This window comes from Dendrobates tinctorius, unplaced genomic scaffold (genome assembly GCF_039654945.1).
Source record: "Dendrobates tinctorius isolate UK_male_01 unplaced genomic scaffold, ASM3965494v1 ptg000086l, whole genome shotgun sequence".
Lineage (NCBI taxonomy): Eukaryota > Metazoa > Chordata > Amphibia > Anura > Dendrobatidae > Dendrobates > Dendrobates tinctorius.
The window spans coordinates 61,828,914-61,853,493 of NW_027361754.1; the positions used below are offsets into that span (position 1 = coordinate 61,828,914).

At 42.7% G+C, this 24,580-nt stretch overlaps 1 protein-coding gene across 1 annotated transcript in view; it reads right to left on the minus strand.

Moving 5' to 3' along the window:
• Window positions 1–23,188, minus strand: part of CLDN19 (claudin 19) — a 51,317-nt gene extending 28,129 nt beyond the window's left edge. The window contains exon 1 of the mRNA XM_073585492.1: window positions 22,675–23,188. Coding sequence (XP_073441593.1) covers window positions 22,675–22,897 — 223 coding nt within the window. The 5' untranslated portion in view covers window positions 22,898–23,188. The remainder of the gene's footprint in view (window positions 1–22,674) is intronic.
• Between the last annotated feature and the right edge of the window lie 1,392 nt (window positions 23,189–24,580).

A 24,580-nucleotide genomic window follows, 5' to 3' on the forward strand; every position in this document is an offset into this window, starting at 1 on the left:
AGGACACGGCACAGAAGCGGGCACTACAGACTGTGAGTAAAGCTTTGGAACTACATGCTCTGGTGTCCTCCATTCCTTCCTGCGTCCGTCTGCCTGACACTGCTACATCCCCTGCACCAGACACTATATCACCTAAGTGTCTCCACATCTACACTGCCCTGGGACAACAGCCCTGCCTGTGGAGGGCTATACCATCATTGCTGCACCACACCATCTGTCCCGGAGGATCTGCATGCAGCGTCGGCTTAACACCTCCCTTGCCGAACACCACAGGTGGCGTCACGAACTATTCATTTAACTACATTCCACCATTCACATCTTCCTATTACTTGGGCGCCCAGGGCCACGGTCCGGGCCACCGCCGCTGTGACACATCCCACTGATACCGGCCCGGTACCGAGTACCCCACAGCCCTGGGAGGGCGACCCACTAAGGCATGGGGTCAAAGTGAGACCCCCAACAAGCAAGTCACCAGAACTGCAACCGCATCTGATTTTTTTTGTGACTTGCTTTTTGCGGTTGCAGTACCGTCAGGGGTCGCAATGAGACCCCATTCACTTGTGTTGCGCTGGAATATAGCAGCGACACCTGGGGAATGTTGGCTGTGACCAAGGTAGCCGTGTGGCCCCAGTCTTAGGATGCAGTCATGAGGCTATGTTGCTCATGCGAGGATCCTAATCTGAGCATGACGTCATGTATTTCTATACAGCTCAGGTCTGGGGAGCCGACGGTCAGCCCGAGAATTGCAATGAGCAATGCAGCTGTCTGACTGCACCCTAATACAGGTGCTCAAATGTAACCTTGGAAAGTAACATGGGCAGGTGTTAAAAGGGGTAAACAGCACCACTTCTATCTCTAGGTTGTGTGCGGTATTACAGTTCCAGTCCAGTGAATTATAAGTGTTACAATACTATATACAGCCTGTATAAAGTGGTGACTCTACTTTTGGAAAAAGACAGACCGCTCCTTTAAACTATTCCGCACCCAATCCATTCTGTGGCGGTCCTGAGATGTCCATGATCGGACATTGGTCAGGATGTTTGCCAGATGTAATGATCTGTCACTTGTTTTTAGGACAGGCACTTGGGGATTTTTATGTAATTATAAAGTGTCACTTGCCAACAAAACTCTGGACCTGCCCTTCTAGAAAACAACCAACTGCAGCTTATTTCGGAGATACGGTCATCAGTATGGTTCACATTTTTTTCTGTTTTCTTTCGCTGCTGGAGAATGCAAGAAAGTTTTGTATCTTGCTACATTATCCTGAATTATGAGGTGGAAATACGGGCAATACAATCTGGGATTTATGCACAATAAAAGTTATTTAATTTGCTCAAGAAACAAAACACCTTAAGGAATTGGGCTCCATACGTACAGGGACTGAGAAGAAGTATGGAGTGCATTTAGGCAATAATCTCAGTGCTGTGCAGACAAGAAATCTCCGGTGACCAGAAAAATGCCCACAGGAAAATTCCCCACAGGAAAAATGCCCACAGGAAAATTGCCCACATAGAAAATTGCCCACACGGAAAAATGCCCACATGGAAAATTGCCCACGCGGAAAGTTGCCCACACAGAAAATTGTCAATTGCAGCATCACAAAGTTTCAGATCTATGATATTTGAGATGCAAGATGAGGATGTTCACATGATATGTGAAAAATGCCCACAGAGGTGAATTTCGTGCACATTGCGTGCGCATGCGTTTTTTGAGACAGGTCGGACGCACAAAAAATGCAACAGGATGCATTTTGTGCGCCCGGGCGCACACTACAAACAAATGCGTACAAACGCATGACAATGCGCACCCATGTTAAGTATAGGTTAAAAACGCGTGCGCATTTATGCGCAAAAACGCAGCGCAAAAAAACGCAAGTGTGAAACCAGCCTTAACTCTTGATCTGTCTCCTACTGTGACGACATCCTGCGTTCCTGCAATTACTTCAGTGCTAAAAATAATTCCACTCTCAGGGTGGTGTGTATGGGCCTAGAGACCCTTATTCAAATCCATTCTGCATTTTCTTTCATCCTATGGCTGCCCACACCTGCAGTATATGTGTATGAAACATAACTATGTAGGATCTGTTCACTCTTACTCTTGGTAGTCATAAGTGGATAGGGAAGGAAGTGCAGGCACCAGATTCACTGCCACTGAAATCAATGGGAGAGCGGCGCTGCTCTGGCACTTCCACCTCCTCTGTTGGTTAGTGACATCAATATGGAGACACACCGGTCAGTGGGTGCTCTGAATGCCTGCACTCGATAACCTTGGGTAGAACACCACTCAGACTACACAGGGTGAGGGGAACACACATATTGGTAAGACTATTGGTTAGCTTGCAGAAAAAAACACAGAGGTGTAACGACGGTGGCCGCAGGGATCAAGGTCACGACAAGGCACAGGGGTGCTTCTGCTGGATTAGCGTCCTCACTGAAGACGCAGATCCAGATGACATGTATAGTGTTGCAGAGACCCGTCGGGTCCCTGCACTGCAATACAATACATGCTGCTGTCGCAGTGGTTGTGAGCTGACGTTGGTGGGGCAGCCACAGGGAGCTGTGCATGACAATGACGCACACTCCAATGTCAGCTGCTGGGCTGTGCGGTGGCTACAAAAGACACAGGGCGAAGTGGGAGCAGAGGAAAGATGAGTAGAATGTTTTTGTTTTTAATTATGCATTAGGGGCAGAATGGGGACACATACACAAGGATTGGGGAACATGTAAACCAGGATGGGGACATGCATACCAGGAAGGGGTCTTATATACCAGGATGGAGACCATGTGGACCATACATACCAGGATGGGGACCATATATACCAGCATTGGGACATACACTCACTGGCCACTTTATTAGGTACACCATGCTAGTAACGGGTTGGACCCCCTTTTGCCTTCAGAACTGCCTCAATTCTTCGTGGCAGAGATTCAACAAGGTGCTGGAAGCATTCCTCAGAGATTTTGGACCATATTGACATGATGGCATCACACAGTTGGCGCAGATTTGTCGGCTGCACATCCCTGATGCGAATCTCCCGTTCCACCACATCCCAAAGATGCTCTATTGGATTGAGATCTGGTGACTGAGGAGGCCATTTGAGTACAGTGAACTCATTGTCATGTTCAAGAAACCAATCTGAGATGATTCGAGCTTTATGACATGGCGCATTATCCTGCTGAAAGTAGCCATCAGATGCCTGTTCTTAGCTGAGAGGAGTGGTACCCAGTGTGGTCTTCTGCTGCTGTAGCCCATCTGCCTCAAAGTTCGACGCACTGTGCGTTCAGAGATGCTCTTCTGCCTACCTTGGTTGTAACGGGTGGCAATTTGAGTCACTGTTGCCTTTCTATCAGCTCGAACCAGTATGCCCATTCTCCTCTGACCTCTGGCATCAACAAGGCATTTCCGGCCACAGAACTGCCGCTCACTGGATTTTTTTTCTTTTTTGGACCATTCTCTGTAAACCCTAGAGATGGTTGTGCGTGAAAATCCCAGTAGATCAGCAGTTTCTGAAATACTCAGACCAGCCCTTCTGGCACCAACAATCTTGCCACGTTCAAAGGCACTCAAATCACCTTTCTTCCCCATACTGATGCTCGGTTTGAACTGCAGGAGATTGTCTTGACCATGTCTACATGCCTAAATGCACTGAGTTGCCGCCATGTGATTGGCTGATTAGAAATTAAGTCTTAACACACAGTTGGACAGGTGTACCTAATAAAGTGGCCAGTGAGTGTATATACCAGGATGCGGACATATTCACCAGGATGATGGGCATATATACCAGGATGGGAGACATTACTACATAGTGAAGGGGGAGCAATTCATAAGTCTTCATAGAATTTAGAACGCAACAGGGGCTCATACATCTCACCAACGTGTGTGTGTGGGGGGCAAGTCCAAATTTTGCACTTGGGCCCTTCGGACTCCAGTTACACCATTGCAAAAACATATACATTCTCAGAAAGAACACAAGGTGGTAAAAGTGACAGAATCTCACCTTTCTGCTGGTCCTTGTGGGCTTCCAGGAATAACTATCTCTGCCAGCAGCACCCTGCTTTTGGTGGGCTCCCACTGAGATGATAATGTATTAGATGTGACCTGCAGTCCCATGTAACTCCACAGATAATACAGTGATACTTTTGTGAGTACTGATAGCAGTGATGGCTCCTATGGATCACATTGCTGCTGGTTCTGCATGTGCTGCTGTTTTAGGCTGATTGGAGGAGTAAGGCAGAATCAGTGAGAGATGAGAGCAGACTACATCTATCTATTGCTGATAATGACATACTGCTACAAATTACAGATCTTCATCATTTTTGCAGTTTTGCACTAGGTCAACTCTAAGGCTATGTGCACACGTCCGAAATTCCAGCGGATTTTATGCGTTTTTTCGCCGTGAAAACGCATAAAATAAGCAACCCATTGAGTTCAATGGCATTCCGCACATGTGCTAATGCTGCGTATTTTTCCGCGGCGGAATTGCATCGCGGAAAAAAACGCAGCATGCTCATTCTTTTTGCGGAATCGCGGGAATTCCGCACACATAGGAATGCATTGTTCCGCTTACTTTCCGCATGTGGTTATGCCCACCATATGCAAAGTAAGCAGAAAATGTGTGGATGGTACCCAGGGTCTAGAGGAGAGGAGACTCTCCAGGCCCTGGGTTCCATATCCCTGTAAAAAATAGAATCAAAATAAAAAATAATGATATACTCACCTTCCGGCATCCCCTGCAGCGTTCCCAGGCCTCAGCGATGCTCCCGCCAACTCCCGTTCCCAGCGATGCCTTGAGACAATGACCTGTGATGATGTAGCGGTCTTGTGAGATGGTACGTCATCTGGGGTCATTGTTGCAAGGCATCACTGGGAACGGGACTCGCCGGGAGCATCGCTGAGGCCTGGGGACGCTGCGGGAGATGCCAGAAGGTGACAATAACACAATTTTTTAATTTTTTTATTATTTTTAACATTATATCTTTTTAAGGTTGAGGCTGCATAGGCAGGCTCAATAGTAAAAAGTTGGTCACACTTGTCAAACACTATGTTTGACGAGTGTGACCAACCTGTCAATCAGTTTTCCAAGCGATGCTACAGATCGCTTGGAAAACGCTAGTATTCTGCAAGCTAATTACGCTTGAAAAACGCTAGATTTTCACAGGAATTACATGGGAATTACGCATGCGGATTTATTTATTTATTATGCGCTTATTTCCCGCAGCAGGGAGTTGCGGAATTGCTGTGGAAAATATATCGAAAAATCCGCACGTGTGCACATAGCCTAAATCACAAGTCAATCACATATCATGTGAACATCCTCACCTTGCACCTCAAATATCATAGATCTGAAAATTTGTGATGCTGAAATTGGCAATTTTCTGTGTGGGCAATTTTCCATGCGGGCAATTTTCCATGTGGGCAATTTTCCGTGTGGGCAAATTTCCGTGTGGGCAATTTTCCATGTTGGCAATTTTCCATGTGGGCAATTTTCCTGTGGGCATTTTTCAGGGAACCAAATACGCTGTGTGCACACATCAAATGAGTAATCATGGAATGTTTTAGTATATACAGCAATAATATGAGCCATGCAGGGACGGTTTGGTGCATATGTACTAATGTATCCTCCTGTGGAACCAAGCCTAAGCTATGGCATTTGGAGGTGACTTGTAAGACAATCAGTGATCACTAGGATCTAGATCTTATAGAATGATTCAAAAATGCATCATTAGATCTTATTGAAGATATATTACAATTATATTTATGATGCCATTTATAGTGGCAATGAAACCCCAATCCTAAACTGGAGCAGTGTTCTTCGATGGTTCTTGGGATCATTGGGGGTTTCAGGAGCCAGACGCATGTCGTTTTGAAATCGATACACTGGAATTACTCATAGTCATAGCTTATAGAATATGAACAGAATTTTACATTGTATATAAAGATGTAATCTGCACACAACTTTGCAAATACATTTCTTATCTGTCACTAGTGTGAATTACAGCCTGTATTATACTCCAGAGTTGCACTCACTATTCTGCTGGTGCAGTCACTATGTACATTACATTACTGATCCTGTACTGATCCTGAGTTACGTCCTGTATTATACTCCAGAGCTGCACTCACTATTCTGCTGGTGCAGTCACTGTGTACATAAATTACTGATCCTGTACTGATCCTGATTTACATCCTGTATTATACCCCAGAGCTGCGCTCACTATTCTGCTGGTGCAGTCACTGTGTACATACATTACATTACTGATCCTGAGTTACATCCTGTATTATACTCCAGAGCTGCACTCACTATTCTGCTGGTGCAATCACTGTGTACATACATTACATTACTGATCCTGTACTGATCCTGAGTTATATCCTGTATTATACTCCAGAGCTGCGCTCACTATTCTACTGGTGCAGTCACTATATATACATTACATTACTGATCCTGTACTGATCCTGAGTTACGTCCTGTATTATGCTCCAGAGCTGCACTCACTATTCTGCTGGTGCAGTCACTGTGTACATACATTACATTACTGATCGTGAGTTACATCCTGTATTATACTCCAGAGCTGCACTCACTATTCTGCTGGTGCAGTCACTGTGTACATACATTACATTGCTGATCCTAAGTGTTATATTATAATAGCCTCTATTATACTCAGGGGCTGCACTCACTGTTCTACTTGTTGATATTGGAAATAGTCAACAAGCTTGTCCCTAAGGGTACCGTTACACCTAGCGACTCACCAGCGATCCCGACCAGTGATATGACGCGGTCAGGATCGCTGGTGCATCGCTAGGTGGTCGCTAGTGAGCTGCCACACAGGCAGATCTCACCAGCGACATTGCTGGGGACGGGGGTCGCTACTTACCTGTCAGACGAGGCGATCCTGCGTCCTCCCGCCCGGCTCCCCGCGTCGCTCGTCGTCACAGCAGGAAGCGCCGCAGGAAGTGACCGACGAGGAATGTCCAGGAGCTTCTCGCGCGATCAGCGATAACCAGCGGGGGAGCCGGTCGGACGTAAGTATCACATGCAGCGATATCGCTAGCAATATCGCTGCAACGTCACAAAATCGGTGACTTTACAGCGATATTGCTAGCGATATCGCAGTGTGTAACGGGGGCTTAACATTTTACCTTCTAAATTATAGTGGAACCATTTCTAGTATACAAATTACAGAGCCAGTTATCTGATAGCAATGTGTCAGCAAGAAATACGTGGTGATTTCAGCTCTGAGGCCTGAAAAATACTGAATGCAGCTTTGTAGTTTAATACAGGCTAAAATTTGGGATACAAGATCAGAAATCTAATATATTTACAATTCTACCAGCACCAATCAGTGGAGATTAAGAAACTACATAACTTGAGAATAAATCCATTGGTGGGAACAACCATGCCATTCCCATGATGGAAACACTTAGCGAGACCCCTACTGATATAAATGTAGCAACAAGCAATACCTAGCATTAATGCTGTATTATACAGGACAAAAGCACAATAGGGCGTCCAGTCTGGTTCAATGAGTAATATTTAATGTCACATGCTACAGTTATCACCGGGGTTCAGGGCGATATCGCTGCAGGGGAAAATATGCCAAGAATTTGCTAATTTTTATGGGATAGCATTAAATTGTGGTTAACTACAAGGGACTGCCAACATCACAGCACAGAATTAAATAAGGACTGGTCTGCAAAATACATTCCAGGTCTGAAATAATCTCTTTGTTTTCCTACATTTTCCTATTAAGAGACGTCTGAGCTTTCTTGTTGGGATTTTGAAGGAATGAAAGTCGGGGTTAATCTAATATAAAGGGGTCCAAAGCTGCAAACAAAGAAGATTGAGTGACATGAAAGGATTTTAGGATATGGGAACGTAACATGGGATTTAATGAGTCAATATGGCGTAATTGGCCTATAAAAGCGCTATTGTCGAGCGTCTCATTAGGGAGCGTCAGTCAAAATTGTCCAAAGAAAAGAAATCGAAAACAAACATTTTCAAACAATGTGCAACAAAAAAGAGTGTAGTTCCTAGAAATATTTAGAGTCAAGGACTGAATTTTGAGGGGTGGCCTCCAAGCACCATTCTAAATGTATCCTTCATACTATTACTACCCAGTTGGGCAGAGGATTTTGCCAGCTTACCAACTGTTTTCGTGGTCCACTTTCCAAAACTTGATAACGGTACTAGACCTCTGACCAACTAAGATAGAAGGACCCTGGGGTTGTTTTGAAGGTTATGAATTTTTGGACTAAATGGGTTTACCTTTATTATAAAAATATGGTTGATTAAATGACAAAAACAGGGTGCCACTGTCTGCAAGTTGTGGTATTGCTTCTCAGCTCTATTCACTCCATTGAGACCAGTGAGACATCACATGACATGCTAATAACAGTTCTATTAGTTCTGGAGGAATGATTGCCAGCATTAGTTTAATCTCTGCCCTATGCGACTTTACACCTTGCTGGTATGAGAGAGATCCAAGTTTCAACATGAACCCCATAGTTTGGCCAGCATCGTCTGTAGGGAGAGGTCTGAGGTCCTTCGTCATTGGCGGATTCAGTCAACGTTAGTCTAATGTCTATGGAGGCCTTAAAGGGGTACTCCAAAATACAAAGTAACTTTCTTCCTAAATACCCATCTATTTAATGCCATAATCTAAAACTATTTTCTAATATACTTGAATTAAATATTCCCTATCCTTCTCTAACTACATTATCTAACTGCTTTTCCTTATTTTTTCCAACTTCTTTTTTTATAACACTTTGTTTGAGAATCCCAGTGCATGCTTATATACTCAAAAGAAGCATCGTCAGTGACCTTCGTTTCAGGTGCTGGGCTAGTCCTTGCGCAATGTGCACTACGATATGTTCACAATGACAGTGCGCTCTCTAGCTTGCTCAGATCAGCCTGCAACATAGCAGAGCGCACTGTCATTACGAGTTATCAGAATACCCGACGTGCAGAGAACAGCACCCCACCTGCAAGTCACATCATTTGTGGGAGTGGCGCTGGTCTCTGGGGGCTTTATTTCAGGGAGGGGGCAGAGGCTGCGGCAGTGATAGGCTTCCACCTATAATGATTTGTTTGAGTTAAATAGATAGGGATTTAGGATGAAAATTAATTTGTGTTTGGACCACCCTTTTAATTGCCCCTAGCGTTACACATTACAATTATAATTACAATTACACATTAGAGAATACGTGAACTACATTTGAAGAACTTGAAGAGGATCACACAGTAAACTGAGTGTATTACTGCCCTACACATAATTAGTGAAGGCCGTTGGGTCAACACATATCTGTTGACTCATCTGAGAACAATATACAATTTTCCCACCTATTGTACTACTTGAACTTGGGTGATTATTCCCTAAGAGGATGACTCAATAAAGTCCACAAAAGTTAAATTTCCTTGGAATCGTAATTTTTTTAAATTTTGCTAGTCAATGTTTCCCTTTGCCCTTCAATCGACCCATACTAAGTGATATATGGTCAACGTAGAAGTCAAAGTTCAGCTTTTGCCCATTTTTACTATAAGGAAAATATTCTTGTTTTGCTATTAATATAGAATGGTCTCCCAGTCATCTACAAATTACTATGTCTACTAATATAATTTACAACTAAATTACCAGTGCGAGCATTAAACTTGCTTGTGTACTAACAGGAAAGTCCTGAATAAACAAAATAGAGGAGCGCCGGCGATTGTCCATCATGGCTTATGAAGCGGCGTAATATAGATTAGAAGAACCAGGAGCTAATTGGAGCTTTGGGACATAGTTTGTGTGATTCCTGTTTCCTTGTTTATTTAAAGAGAAATCCATGATTGACATTTTCATATACCATAATAAGTAATTCTAAGCTAATAGAAGAGGATTTCCATTTAGGATCCTCATCTCTTGTCGAGAGTAGAGCAGTGACCTAGAGCATCTCTAGCTCTGAAGGACATGTTCTGTTCTAAATAACACAGACAACCAATTGATTTGAATGGACGCTGTGTAATAACTTTCTTTTCACTGTGCTGGTGCTGCAGGGAAAGTTAACACACAAGGCCCCTGTACATGGGAGAAGGTGAAAGGGTTGCCTACATTTCCCCTTGAAGACATGTGTATCAATGTAATGTGATATGATGTGTAGGATGTGTAGTGATTTGTACCATTAGCAAGGAAGGTGTATTCTGCCCAGCATCGGTAGCTGAGAGGGATACTGGGATTTAATAGCTGGGAGTTGTCCAAAGTGGGAGGCACTAAAGTGAAAGGACATTACACAGGTTTCTGTCAGGGGTCAGATAGGGCCTTACCTGCAGCAGAAGCAGACTTACGGCGTGACTAAGAAGCAGAACAGCATGAGGTGGGTGTCCCCGAAGTGAGTGGAGACCAAGGCAACCAATAGCGTGATCCATAGTAAATATGAAGGAAAAGTGTTAGAAGGAGTAAGTAATTCAATGGAGACGGGGCCTAGGGCAGGAAGCCCAGTGGGACGGTGCGGAATTATCTGACAGTCAAATGACAGAGTGGCACTGAGAGGGATAGTGTAACAAAGAGAGAGAAAGTTCAGATAAAACCAGCAAAATTCAGCCCACTCATGAGAAGATCCGGTGCACAGAAACTTGTTGTGCGGAAAGAAATCAGCAGAAGCAAAAGCGAATATCCAGCATCAGACTCTTCTGTTAAAAGCCATGTCTTTATTTAGTGTGGTGTAGCGATCACTGTGTCCGCTAGGGGGCGCTATGTGGGTGTCCCAGGACAGGCGTATAAGCATTTCCAGTGTCCTGATAGGAGTAGGATGCTGAATGATCGTGATGTATCTCAAGGTGGGTGGCCTTGAGATGAAGACTCGTGTATGTGTTGATCAGCAGTGATACTGCTGAGGTTCCATGTCAATGTCTTAGGGAATTCTTCAGTTAGCTGGAGAGATGGGCGGTACCAGCTACCTACAAATCCACCCAGGGGTGGGTCTGAAAACACTGGTATTAAAAGACTTATTGAGCGTGAAGGACCTGTGATAAGGTCATAGCCATATGACCCGGTGGGCGTGGCTACGGACCATATAAGGTGGCCAGGGTAGGTCACATGGAGTGAATGCTTGGATCCGGTTGGTCCGTTGTGGAAGGGCCCGCTGGGAGATGGGGCTTCCTGTCTGACTGCACGTGAAGTGGCTGTGTGTAATGGCTGCCAGTATCTGAGAGTTCCCAGGGAAGGGAATGAACGTCTGGAATCTGAAGCAACCATGAGGTAACCCTGATGGGGTGAGATATCTGTGAGGCTGAAGAACCTGAGTACTGGACATTGTGGAACCTGTGTGACCACAGGGATAACAGAGGGAAGCTCTGTCATGAACGTTATGCTATGGATATGAACTTTATGTTGCTGCTGTGGGTTTATGATGCCTGAATAAACCGCATGGACTGTTATGGTTGTATGGAAAATCCGTGCCGGATCTGATTATTTGGCTGCCAAGTGAGTGTCCCCAACCATGAATGACAGCGCTACCTTACATTAGCAAAATACACATCAAAATAGAGAAGTTGCCTCTTCACATCCAAAAAAACTTGAAAGTTTTATGCAAAAGCGTTTCAGACGAATGTCTTTAATTATTGTTTATTAAAATGTGGATTGGACGGCGTGTTATATCATATCCTGTGTTGACACCTGATTGAAAGAAACCAATCACCGATGGAATCAACGATGACATTGAAGTTAATAGTCGCAGACAAAATTATAAAATACTGTCAATTAATATAATACAGAATTGTGGATATTATTCATTATAGAGTATTACATCTTGTCAGATATTAATGCCTAATGATGTGATCTTGACTTTAATACACTGATGAGCAAAGGGAAATATAATGTTTTGAACTTTTGAATTTCAGGACTCATATCTCACCATCCACTACTGCTTCGAACGTGAGACTACCATCATTTTATAGACAATCATCTTGGCTATATCATACATAAATTACAAAATGCATCCTTTTCTTACATTCTCTAATAGCTTGATTAGGTTGATTCCCAAATGAAAGGTCACTGGTTGGAATCAAAGAGCAGCCATGAAGATTTCCCAAGGAAAAGACAAGCTGCATCATCCAGATCATTGATAGTGGTGTCTCGACCCAAACAAATTGCCAAAGTGCATCATGTGAGCGCCATGACAGGTGGACGTCCAGGCAAAATATTGGTTCTGGCGTGACAAACATGACAGTGGAGGTGGCTTGTATGTTTCATAATAGTAAGATTCTAGGCATCGATGCAAGCACCGTGAAATGCTTGTTACACATTTCTGGAATGGTGGCTCCAAAAAAAGGCCAAGCGGCCTTGACTTCAATATTGTCATAAGAAGACTCGGCTTGAATTTGCAAAAAAGTACAAAAAGTGTACAGTAGAAAATTGGAAACGGGTGAGTTGGAGCGATGAGACAAAAGTCAATAGACTAGGCTCTGATGGGAGCAAATGGGTCTAGAATAAACAAAGGAGAAAGGGGCTAATGGATCGAGAAGTTGAAAGAACTGTCAAGTTTGGTGGAGGAAGCCTGATGATGTGGGATTGTTTCACAGCCAAGGGCATTGGATACTTGACCAGGATCAAATTTAGTCTCAATGCTGAGGTATATGCGAGTAAACTACAAGACAAATTGCTTCGTACATTCGAGTACTATGGGTATGAAAGGGATGACATAGTGTTCCAGCAGGACAACAACTGGAAGCATATGTAGAGATTGGCGAAGAAAGGGTTCAATGCCAATGAAGTAGAGATGCTAGATTGGCCCCACAATCTCCAGACCTCCACCCAATTGAACACTTGTGGGTAGAGTTGAACAACAAACTGTATACATAGCTAAGGGAGTCGACAAGTATGCACCAACTTTGGAAACATGTGGAAGAGAGCTGGGATCAGATTTTGGTCAAGACATGTTTGAATCTAATCAAGAACATGCCCAGAAGGATTCAGGCAGTGTTGAAAGCCAAAATAATAAAAATTAAAATTTAGATTTTTAGGAACAAAACAGTAACAATGCAATGACATGGTGACATGACAAGAATATGCATATCTAATTGTATGCCAAATAGTTACAAGACAAATTTACGGTATGTATGAGAAAGCCAATAATAATTTTCTATGAAATGATGTTAGTCTTATGTTCGAAGCTCTAGTGGATGGTGAGATACGGAGCCTGAAGTTCAAAAGTTTAAAACATTGTTACTCTTTTGCTCATCAGTGTATGTACAGTAGATCTACCAGGTCTCACGATTTAACAGCTTGTGTTGGAAATCGCCTCCCCTAATGGGTTGTTGAAAGGGAATCTGTGACACCCGTGACACCCATCGGACCGGATCGCCCCCCCCCGGTAAGTATAATCTAACTCTTTTTTCTTATCTTTCAGGTTACATCGGGGGCTTATCTACAGCATTACAGAATGCTGTAGATAAGCCCCTCATGTCGGTGTCGGCAGCTCATATTCGAAAAAAGGGGTGACAGATTCCTTTTAAGCAGCTCTGTCCCCGTTACTTCAAAGGAGTTCACAATACCATTGTGCATCTAGGCAAGAAGCCTACACGTTGGTGGACATTTGTGCTATATTTTACTGATGGCATCAGAAAGCTGCCTTCTTATACAGAGTTTTAATGGGCTACTCAGGCACCCTGCATACTGTGGCATGTAAAAGTTTGTGCATCCCAGGTCAAAATTATTGTCATTGTGAACAGTTAAGCAAGTTCAAGATGAAATGATCTCTAAAAGGTCTAAAGTTAAAGATGACAAATTTACTTTGCATTTCATGTAAAAAAATGTCATTTTTTACATTTTAACAAATAGAAAAAGGAAAATGGGCCAATGCAAAACATTGGGCACCGTTGGAGATTTTTTAACTTTGACTAAGGTTTAAGACCTTAATTAGCCTGTTAGTGTTATATCATCATTAGGAAAGGCCAGGTGATGCAAATTTCTCAGCTTTATGAAAACACAGACTTTTGTAACCTTATGTCAAAACGCAGCAGCCATGGGTTCTTCTAAGCTGCTGTCTAGCACTCTGAAAATGAAAATGGTGGAGGCCACAAAGCAGGAGCAGGATATAAGAAGATAGCAAAGCGTTTTCAAGTTGCCTTTTCCTCAGTTCGAAATGTAATTAAGAAATGACAAACAATTAACAGGAACAGTGGAGATCAAGATAATGTCTGGAAGACCAAACAAAATTTCAGTAAGAGCTGCTAGTCAAATTGCTAGAGAGACAAATCAGAACCCCCCACTTGATTGCAAAAGCCCTTCAGAAAGATTTAGCAGACTCTGGAGTTGTGGTACAGTGTTCTACTGTTCAGAGACCCCTGCACAAATATGGTCTTCATGGAAGAGTCATCAGAAGAAAATCTCTCCTGCATCCTCACCATAAAATTCAGCGTCAGAAGTATGCAAAAGAACATCTAAACAAGCCTGATTCATTATGGAAACAAGTCCTGTGGACAGATGAGGTTAAAATAAAACTCTTTGGCCATAATAATCAAATGTATATGTGGAAAAGAAAGAGCACAGAATTTCAGGACAAGAACATCTTGATAACCATTAAGCATGGGGGTGGACCAACCATGCTTTGGGGTTTGGTTGCAGCCAATAGCATGGGTAACATTTCACGGGGTAGAGAAAGAATGGATTAAATTAAATTTCAACAAATTCTTGATGCAAACAAAACAACATCATCTGTAAAAAAGCTGAAGATGAAAAGAGGATGGCTTCTACAAATGGATAATGATCCAAAGCACTCCTTAAAATTCCTGATAGACTACCTCAAAAGGGGCAAGCTGAAGGTTTCACAATGGCCCTCACCGTCCCCTGATCTGAACATCATTGAAACTCTGTGGCTAAACCTCAAAATAGCAGAGCATGCAAGATGACCTAGGAATCTCACAGAACTGGAAGAATTTTCAAAAGAAGAATAGATGAAGTCCCTCAAACAAGAATTAAAAGACTCTTGTCTGCCTACAAAAAAACATTTATAAGCTGTGATACTTTAAAAAGGGGGTGCTACTAGTACTAACCATGCAGGGTGCCCAAACTTTTGCATCGGCCCAGTTTCCTTTTTGTAATTTTTTAAAATGTATTATATGAAAATACGTATTTTTTGCATAAAATACAATGGAAACGTGTCATCTTTAACTTTAGGCCTTTTAGAGAGCATGTCACTTTCAATTTGCTTAACTGTTCACAATAACAGAAATTTTGACTAGAGGTGCTCAAAGTTTTACATGCCACTGAATTGAAAATTGCACATAGCAAAAGTGATAATGTAACAGTTGATATATGAATCAATGTCACAGCTATGTTTTGTTACAGAGGAAATTAATTTTGTCATATCTTTAACATGCTCACAGCGAGTGCACACTATATGTATACCATCCTTTTGTAGAAAGCCATGTTTTTTCGGAAGATGAGGCATCACTTAAAATAAATTAAGGGAAAGAATGTCTCCTATAGTAGGTGCCCTGTTCGCTACAAATCCAACTGGTTGAGAGAATCTGCTCCAGTTTTCTATCCTAATTTAACGTTCTGCTTAATGCAGGATTCACTAACCCATCTCAGCGAGATGTCTGTGCAGACTCTGTTTGAAGACTTCCATTGAAGGAGAACTCACCACTTCTCGTGGCAGCCTGTTCCACTCACTGATCACCCTCACTGTCAAAAAGTTTTTTCTTATATCTAATCTGTATCTTCTCCCTTTCTGTTATGTTTCAATAGGTATTCTACTGACATGATCATAAATTCTTGTATTTGTTTAGAATAATTACTGTACTTTAAAAGATGATATGATAGTTCTTCTATAGCTATATTATGTGTTGTTCATGGGTATAATGCAATGAAGTCACATGTCCTCCATGAGCATGTGTCAGACGACATTGAGCGATCTAGTGATAGAATCACATGCCTGGTGTCTCTAATATACTCTGGTAAGTTGGAGACTAGAGGCTTCACATGTAAATCTAACCAGGACCTAAGTTTTTCACTGCCAATGCCTGTCACTATCAGTCTTAAGGGGGCCTTACACATAGCGATATCACTAGCAATATCGCTAAAGCGTCACCGATTTTGTGACGCAGCAGCGATATTGCTCATTATTCTGTGACATTGCAGAATATGAAGTATTGGCAGAATATTGGAAATTAATTGATAGCATTTTTTGTTATATAATAATTTTGTATGCCACTATTAACATCAATGATATTATTAATTCTATCGGTGATTAATTTCTTTTAGTAAGGTGTCAACACAAATCATGACATAATGCGCCATCCAATCCACATTTTAATATGCAATGATTAAAGACAGTCATCTGAAATCCGTTTGCATAAAAGTTTTTATTAATTTTTTGGATGTGAAGTTGCGACTTCTCTATTTTTATGTGATTTTTGATAAATAAAGGAGTGGCTTTTAACAGAAGAATTTGGTGCTGGATATTCGCTTTTGCTTTTATTGAAGAGATAGCATGCCCCATGCGGTAGCTCCAAGGCGTTGGCCAACAGAGAAGCTCAGTAACAACCATAATGGCATAAGTAGCTCCCCTAAGGGGAAAAGGACGCGGAACCATGGGTTGAAGAATAGAACTCTCGCTTACCGGTTATAGGTGCTATTGTTGGGGACAGGAGAAGCCCCCGAAGTGCTGTACTGGGTGGTGGCGAAGATAGACAGAGGATAACGGACAGAGGGAGAGCGAGCTCAGGAAGGAACGGGAATGTGTCTGAAGATGCTCTATGTCATAAGAGAAACGTCCAGGAAGTTATTCACCCGCTATCCGCTGTACTGTAAGTAAATCTGTAAAACATAATTATTTTTGAATGCTAGTCTCCCTCATTGAATACTACAATGTCTGGTCTGGCATTATGAAGTCAGCAAGAGCATAGCACCCTCACAGAAAGTCCACACACCCAGTCAGGACCCCTATTTTTATGTAGCATACAAGGGTGGTAAGCACGTGTACCTAGCCCATGGCTACTACACACAAGGGTCGCCCGAATCTGTTGATATTGGCAGGATCGGCAGAAAGTCTAATGTGTATAGGGGGTCTATCTACTGTCTCCTGACAGATAATGCTGGCGAAGAGAAGGATACGGCACTTTTGATTTACGATGAACGTTGATTTTGTTTTTTCTTAGATAAGTCGATGCTGAAGCATTCTTGAGGGAACAGAGAGCAGTATCCTAGTATCCACAAGCAGTATTGCTATTCATATTTCATATATTTCATATTGACATGCTTTAGCACTACAGAGTGCAACTTTTTTTGTTTATTGTATATGGAGATGGCTGCACCTAGTATGCACCTGTTCACACTAGCTTAGAAGTGTCAGTCAGTCTTTTGTCATTTATAGGTGACAGGTGTCTGGAGAGGACAGAGGAGTCTGAAGGGGACAAAGAAGTCTGGAGAAAACAGAGGACTTTGGAGAGGACAGAGGACAGAGGACTCTGGAGAGGACTAAGGAGTCTGGAGAGGACTAAGAAGTCTGGAGGGGACAGTAGAGTCTGGAGGCAACAGATGTTTATAGGTGACAGGTGTCTGGAGAGGACAGAGGAGTTTGGAGGGGACAGAGGACATAGGGCTCTGGAGAGGACAAAGGAGTCTGGAGGGGACAGTGGGGTCTGGAGGTACCAGATGTCTATAGGTGACAGGTGTCTGGAGAGGACAGAGGAGTTTGGAGGGGACTGAGGACATAGGGCTCTGGAGAGGACAAAGGAGTCTGGAGGGGACAGTGGGGTCTGGAGGTACCAGATGTCTATAGGTGACAGGTGTCTGGAGAGGACAGAGGAGTTTGGAGGGGACTGAGGACATAGGGCTCTGGAGAGGACAAAGGAGTCTGGAGGCGACAGTGGGGTCTGGAGGTACCAGATGTCTATAGGTGACAGGTGTCTGGAGAGGACAGAGGAGTTTGGAGGGGACAAAGAAGTCTGGAGAAGACAAAGGACTGGAGAGGACAGCAGCACTCGCATAGTAACAAAGGAGTGCTCAGCCAAGTCAAGCATTACTGACTGAGTTGAGCAAATATGTTCGGATTCGGTCGCCAAATATGAATTTATGTTTGATGATCGGTTCCGGACATATTCAGTATTTTCTACTCCCATTGACTCCATTGACGTTCGGCTGTGTTCGGTGAATATTGGAAAAACAATATTCACCGCAGATCATAATTTAAAACGAATTTTGAAAAATTCTCTCAACTCTAGTTACTGACTACAAGGGAGTCGAGAGAGATAGCTCAGATCCTTTATCCGACATCTATGTATTGTGTATGGGGGGCTTTACCGCTAGGTTCCACAGATTACAGTGATAACTGGTGGTTTCTGCCCTAGGATACCGTGTGATTAATGTGCATATTTGCTGTATTAGGACATGTTCCCAGTATTACTAAATGCATGTAATATACTTCTGAGCATTTGATGCCCTTGAACTTGAAACTAATAAATTCCGGACTGAGCATTTGCTCTTTAGGTGTCCTGAGCCAATGCCCGTCATATAAATCCAAGCACAATAGTAACAATGAACATCTTGAACATTCTGGAATTTATCATACCATATTTATTAATAGCAACATTTATTATGTTTTTTTTACTTAGGACAAGTATACATGATGCAAATTCCAAAGTGAATTCTCTTCAAAATTTGCATGAAATCCAAGTTTATTTTGCGTCATATCTTCCATGGGCTGATTAGGGGAATCTGTCAGCAGGATTTCATACACCTAACTATTTATATATCCATGTAACTCTTCCAAAGTCAAGTCCAGCAATACCTTTCCATGGCCAGTGCATTCCTCTGTTACTGAGAAATCAGTGTTTGAATTAATATGCAAATGACCATGATAGATCTGAAGCCTCTGTCACTCCAGCTCTATTCCCCGCCCAGCACCGTCTCCTACTGCTTGATTGATAGCTCCTTTGCCTGAAATCAGAAAGCGTAGAGGCTGTCAGTCACGTAGGAGGAGGTGGTGCTGGGTGGGGAATAGAGGTGGAGTAACAGAGGCTTCAGATCTACCATAGCTCTTCAGCCTCATTTGCATATCAATTCAACAGCTGATTTCTCAGCGACTGATTAACGAACTGGCCATGTACAGGTGTTGCTGGACTTTTCTACGAAAGTGCTATATGTCCATGCAAATTGTTTGGAGGCAGGGGGTAAATCCTGCTGACAAATTCCCTTTAAATACAGATAAGAATTATCAAGTCAACTATTGATGCAGATCTGAGGCAGAAACCACGTGGATTAGATGAATTAAAGGGGATTAGCGACTTCAGAAAACCTGTGTAGCCAATTTATTGTTTGTTTTTAAAACAAAATAAAACCATTTGCTTTACTCATCCTCCCCAGGTCCAGCAGTGAGTTTCTGCTGCACCTGCAGGTGTATTTTATTGTCTGTAGCGCTGAGTGACATCACATCGATAGCAATGTGGTCATCACTGAGCTCAGCGGCTCCGCTAGAGTTGATGGTATGAGCAGCTCAGAGCTGCTGAGCTTACCGATTGGCTGCAGCGTTTTCAATGTGACGTCAGCACTGTATGCAGTAATAGATACCAGGAGTGGCAGCAGAGACTCACTGATGGACCCAGAGAGGGTGAGTAGAGCACAGTTTTTGTATTTAACACAAGAGGCTGTTGGGGGACAGATTTTTTTTTGGGGGGAAACCAGAAAACCCCTTAAGTGAGGTTAAATCTGCATGTGGCTCTTCGGTATGTCAATCTACAAATCCGCAACAGAAATCAGGGGCTCGGATCCAGATTTTTGCAGCAAATTTCCTTGTAAACCTTCCCCTTGCCATTCACCAACTGATAACCTGCTACAGTAACACGTACCTGGCATTACCAAATTCTTAAGACGTGTACATTGTACCCTATAAATCTCGCTCAGGCTAATTAGGCTGGAATGTTAAACTCTTCTTTGTCCTTGGATTTTTAAATGAGCAGCGCATTACTGATTGGACAGGAATATAAATGCCTGATACTTTGTTAACTCTTTTCTTTTAACTTAAACTTAATTAAAGAAAAAGATACTAAGTGAAAACTAAAACTGAAGGATAATGCATGTTAATCATATCACATACGATTAAAATGTACCGTAAAATAATAACTATTATCACAGTATTATTATTATTAGTACACTCGGCACCATTTCCATTTATTTTATATTTTTGTGTTTAATATCAATATTATTATTATTAATAATAATAATAATAATAATAATAATGTATAATATTACAATGACATAATAATGAACAGAAATGACTTCCTTTTTTCTCATTTATTTAATATTTTGTGTTAAATATCACTGTTATGATACAATAATATTTAATTATTAAGAATAATAATGCATAATATTATAATGACATAATTGAACATAAATGTCTTTCATTATGCAACACAAATTGCCGGTAAAGGGTGACTTGTGTGATGACGATCTGTAATAAAAGCTTTTGCAATTTTCATATTTATTTAGTTATTGCCTTTTTTTTTTTTTTACTATTTTTACTAGAGTCGAGTAACTTTTTTGCTGAAGAAAAAGAAAACTTTATGTGCATCAACCTATAATAATCTCTGTATGTGCAGAATTCATATAGAGTATCAATGTCCCTTAAAACAAGTACTGTAATTGTCCAGCGAGGGACTATATATACATTGTGTGTGTGTATATATATATATATATATATATATATACTGCTCAAAGAAATAAAAGGAACACAAACAGCCTGTTGCAAATGGAATAGTGTTCCCTTCATTTTTCTTGAGCAGTATATATATATACATATACACTCACTGGCCACTTTATTAGGTACACCATGCTAGTAAGGGGTTGGACCCCCTTTTGCCTTCAGAACTGCCTCAATTCTTCATGGCAGAGATTCAACAAGGTGCTGGAAGCATTCCTCAGAGATTTTGGACCATATTGACATGATGGCATCACACAGTTGGCGCAGATTTGTCGGCTGCACATCCCTGATGCGAATCTCCCGTTCCACCACATCCCAAAGATGCTCTATTGGATTGAGATCTGGTGACTGAGGAGGCCATTTGAGTACAGTAAACTCATTGTCATGTTCAAGAAACCAATCTGAGATGATTCGAGCTTTATGACATGGCGCATTATCCTGCTGAAAGTAGCCATCAGATGTTGGGTACATTGTGGTCATAAAGGGATGGACATGGTCAGCAACAATACTCAGGTAGGCTGTGGCGTTGCAACGATGCTCAATTGGTACCAAGGGGCCCAAAGAGTGCCCAGAAAAAATTCCCCACACCATGACACCACCACCACCAGCCTGAACCGTTGAAACAAGGCAGGATGGATCCATGCTTTCATGTTGTTTATGCCAAATTCTGACCCTACCATCCGAATGTCGCAGCAGAAATCGAGACTCATCAGACCAGGCAACGTTTTTCCAATCTTCTACTGTCCAATTTCGATGAGCTTGTGCAAATTGTAGCCTCAGTTTCCTGTTCTTAGCTGAGAGGAGTGGTACCCAGTGTGGTCTTCTGCTGCTGTAGCCCATCTGCCTCAAAGTTCGACGCACTGTGCGTTCAGAGATGCTCTTCTGCCTACCTTGGTTGTAACGGGTGGCAATTTGAGTCACTGTTGCCTTTCTATCAGCTCGAACCAGTCTGCCCATTCTCCTCTGACCTCTGGCATCAACATGGCATTTCCGGCCACAGAACTGCCGCTCACTGGATTTTTTTTCTTTTTCGGACCATTCTCTGTAAACCCTAGAGATGGTTGTGCGTGAAAATCCCAGTAGATCAGCAGTTTCTGAAATACTCAGACCAGCCCTTCTGGCACCAACAATCATGCCACGTTCAAAGGCACTCAAATCACCTTTCTTCCCCATACTGATGCTCGGTTTGAACTGCAGGAGATTGTCTTGACCATGTCTACATGCCTAAATGCACTGAGTTGCCGCCATGTGATTGGCTGATTAGAAATTAAGTCTTAACACACAGTTGGACAGGTGTACCTAATAAAGTGGCCAGTGAGTGTATATTCATGTATATATACACATACATATATACACCGCTATGTCAGAAAACTATATACAGTATATGCCCCAAGCGAAGGAAACCGACCACCCATTGTAGCAATGCATAGTATATATGTATAGTAGTATGGTATAGTATATATAAGTGTATATATATACTGCTCAAAGAAATATAGTGAACACAAGCAGCCTGTTGTAAATGGAATAGTGTTCCCTTTATTTTTTTGAGCAGTATATATATTTATATATACTATGCATTGCTACAATGGGTGGTCACTTTCCTTCGCTTGGGGCATCTATATAGTTTTTTGAGGTAGATGTATCTATTACCCCTGGGTGGCTTTGTGGCATCACTCTTGGCACCCAGGACCTGGGACACATGCACCATCGCTCCTACCTCCCAAACCAAAAAATAAAGTTATGAATTAAGGCTCATTCACACGTCAGTATTTTGCATCAGTGTTTGTATGCCAAAGCCAGGAATGGAACTTACCGAGAAAAAAATATAATTGAAAGACTGATGTCTGTTCTTTGTTTTGGAGACACTCCTGGTTTTGGCATACAAATACTGATAAAATACTGATCAAAAATACTGATGTGTGAAAGAGGCCTTAATCAAAGCTTTCTAAATCAATCTAATTAAGTGTGTAAATAGACGACCCCCGTGATGGTCTCTTTACGCACCTTCCAGGGAGAGGAGAGAGTCGTAGACTTTGCACTGCACCTGCCCCGTACTTTGGGAAGCACATGACATCCACAGTCCTTCATATAGTCCCACTGCGGTGATGATGGCATCTCCGGCATAGGATGATTGCTTCCATTGAGGTAACGCTGTGGTGGAGATGATTCCAATCCATCCTCCCAGAGCCAGAAAATAGCCAAGGAGCTGGATCCCTGAATTCGCCATGACTTAATTAATTAAGTTCAATTACTTGAATAAATGAAAATGCGCCTGGTTATAGGTTCGGGAAGATGATGGTGGGATAAAGCCACAAGGTGCAAAATAGTCACTTTCCCTACAAGTTTGGAGGAAGAGGAGGATGATACAGTTCAGTAGTAATTCATGACAGCGCTCTCCTCCCAAGCTGAGATGTGGATGGGACACTTCATGGTTACCCTTGGCTGAGTCTCTAGGACACGTAGGGGACAAAGTGGTAATACGAAGATGAAAAAAAAACAAAACACTCACTAATGTCTAGAAGCAGCTCACAGAATGCCAGGAAGGCTGGTCCTCACATTAATGGAATTCATAGGAACACCCACAGAGGAACAAGGCAGAACTCAGTGGAATTTAGGATTAACACTTTGTAAGCCCCTTTTACACGAGGCATTGGTGGCCCGAACGATCGTTCGTAAGAGCGATCATTTCTGATCGTTGCCGAGTGCTAACGATTTGCACAATTTGCACAATTATCTGTAAATTAAAATGCACGTCACGTTCACCCGTGCAAATGTGTAGCCAAAAATTAAGAAAAGGGCTTTGCATGGCAAAATTCTCAATATCATTACAACATTGATAAGTGATCCTGTTTTGTTCCAAACTGCATATTATAGATTATCTCATCATTTCATGCAAATGGCACATTTCTAGATTCATATTTTTTGCGCTATTGTGTGTACAAGAAAGACGTAACTGCAGCTGGATTGTGGAGATCTTTATTCGTAGAGCTGATATAATTGTCAGCTTAGGCCGGTTTCACATTTGCGCTTTATAGCGCAGCGACGGCCTGCGCACGGTTGCCGCTAAGCCCCGCCCCCTCCCTGCTCCCTCCCTGCCCCATCCGGTCATCGCCGCCTACTAGTGCACATGGACGCTTGCGATCTGCGCACCCTATCTTTAGCATAGGGTGCGCAGATCGTGCGCTAGCAGGATTTTGCCATGCGCTGCGCACTTTTGAAGGTGCGCCGTGCGCGCCGAAATGCAACATGCTGCGTTCGGCGCACACGGGCGCACCTTCAAAAGCGCGCAGCGCATGGCAAAATCCTGCTAGCGCACGGCCAGCGCACGATCTGCGCACCCTATGCTAAAGATAGGGTGAGCAGATCGCAAGCGTCCATGTGCGCTAGTAGGCGGCGATGACCGGATGGGGCGGGCAGGGAGCCAGGAGGGGGCAGGGCTTAGCGGCGGCCGTGCGCAGGCCGTCGCTGCGCTATAAAGCGCAAATGTAAAACCGGCCTTACAGTGTCAAAAAAATACACTTGGATTGAGCTCCCGTTTAAAGGGAATCTGTCACCAGGGTTTTTCTATTTAATCTGACATCAATGTAATGTTGGGGCAGAAACCCTGATTCTAGGGATGTGTCACTTACTGGGCTTTGTGTTGTAGTTTCAATGCAATCAGTGTTTTATCAGGAAGAGATTATTACTGCCTGACTAGGACTCGTGTGCAGGCCAATCAGGCTAAACTGTGTAACCCCGCCTCCTCCACCAATCAGTTATGTGGGCGGGGTTATACAGGGTTCAGCATTTGAGCTCAGCTAGATCTCCATCAGATAAAACTGTGCTTTTATCATAATTACTGCACCCAATAAACTAAATGACACATCGCTGGAATCAGGGTCTTTGCCCCTATATTGTGCAGTTCTCAGAT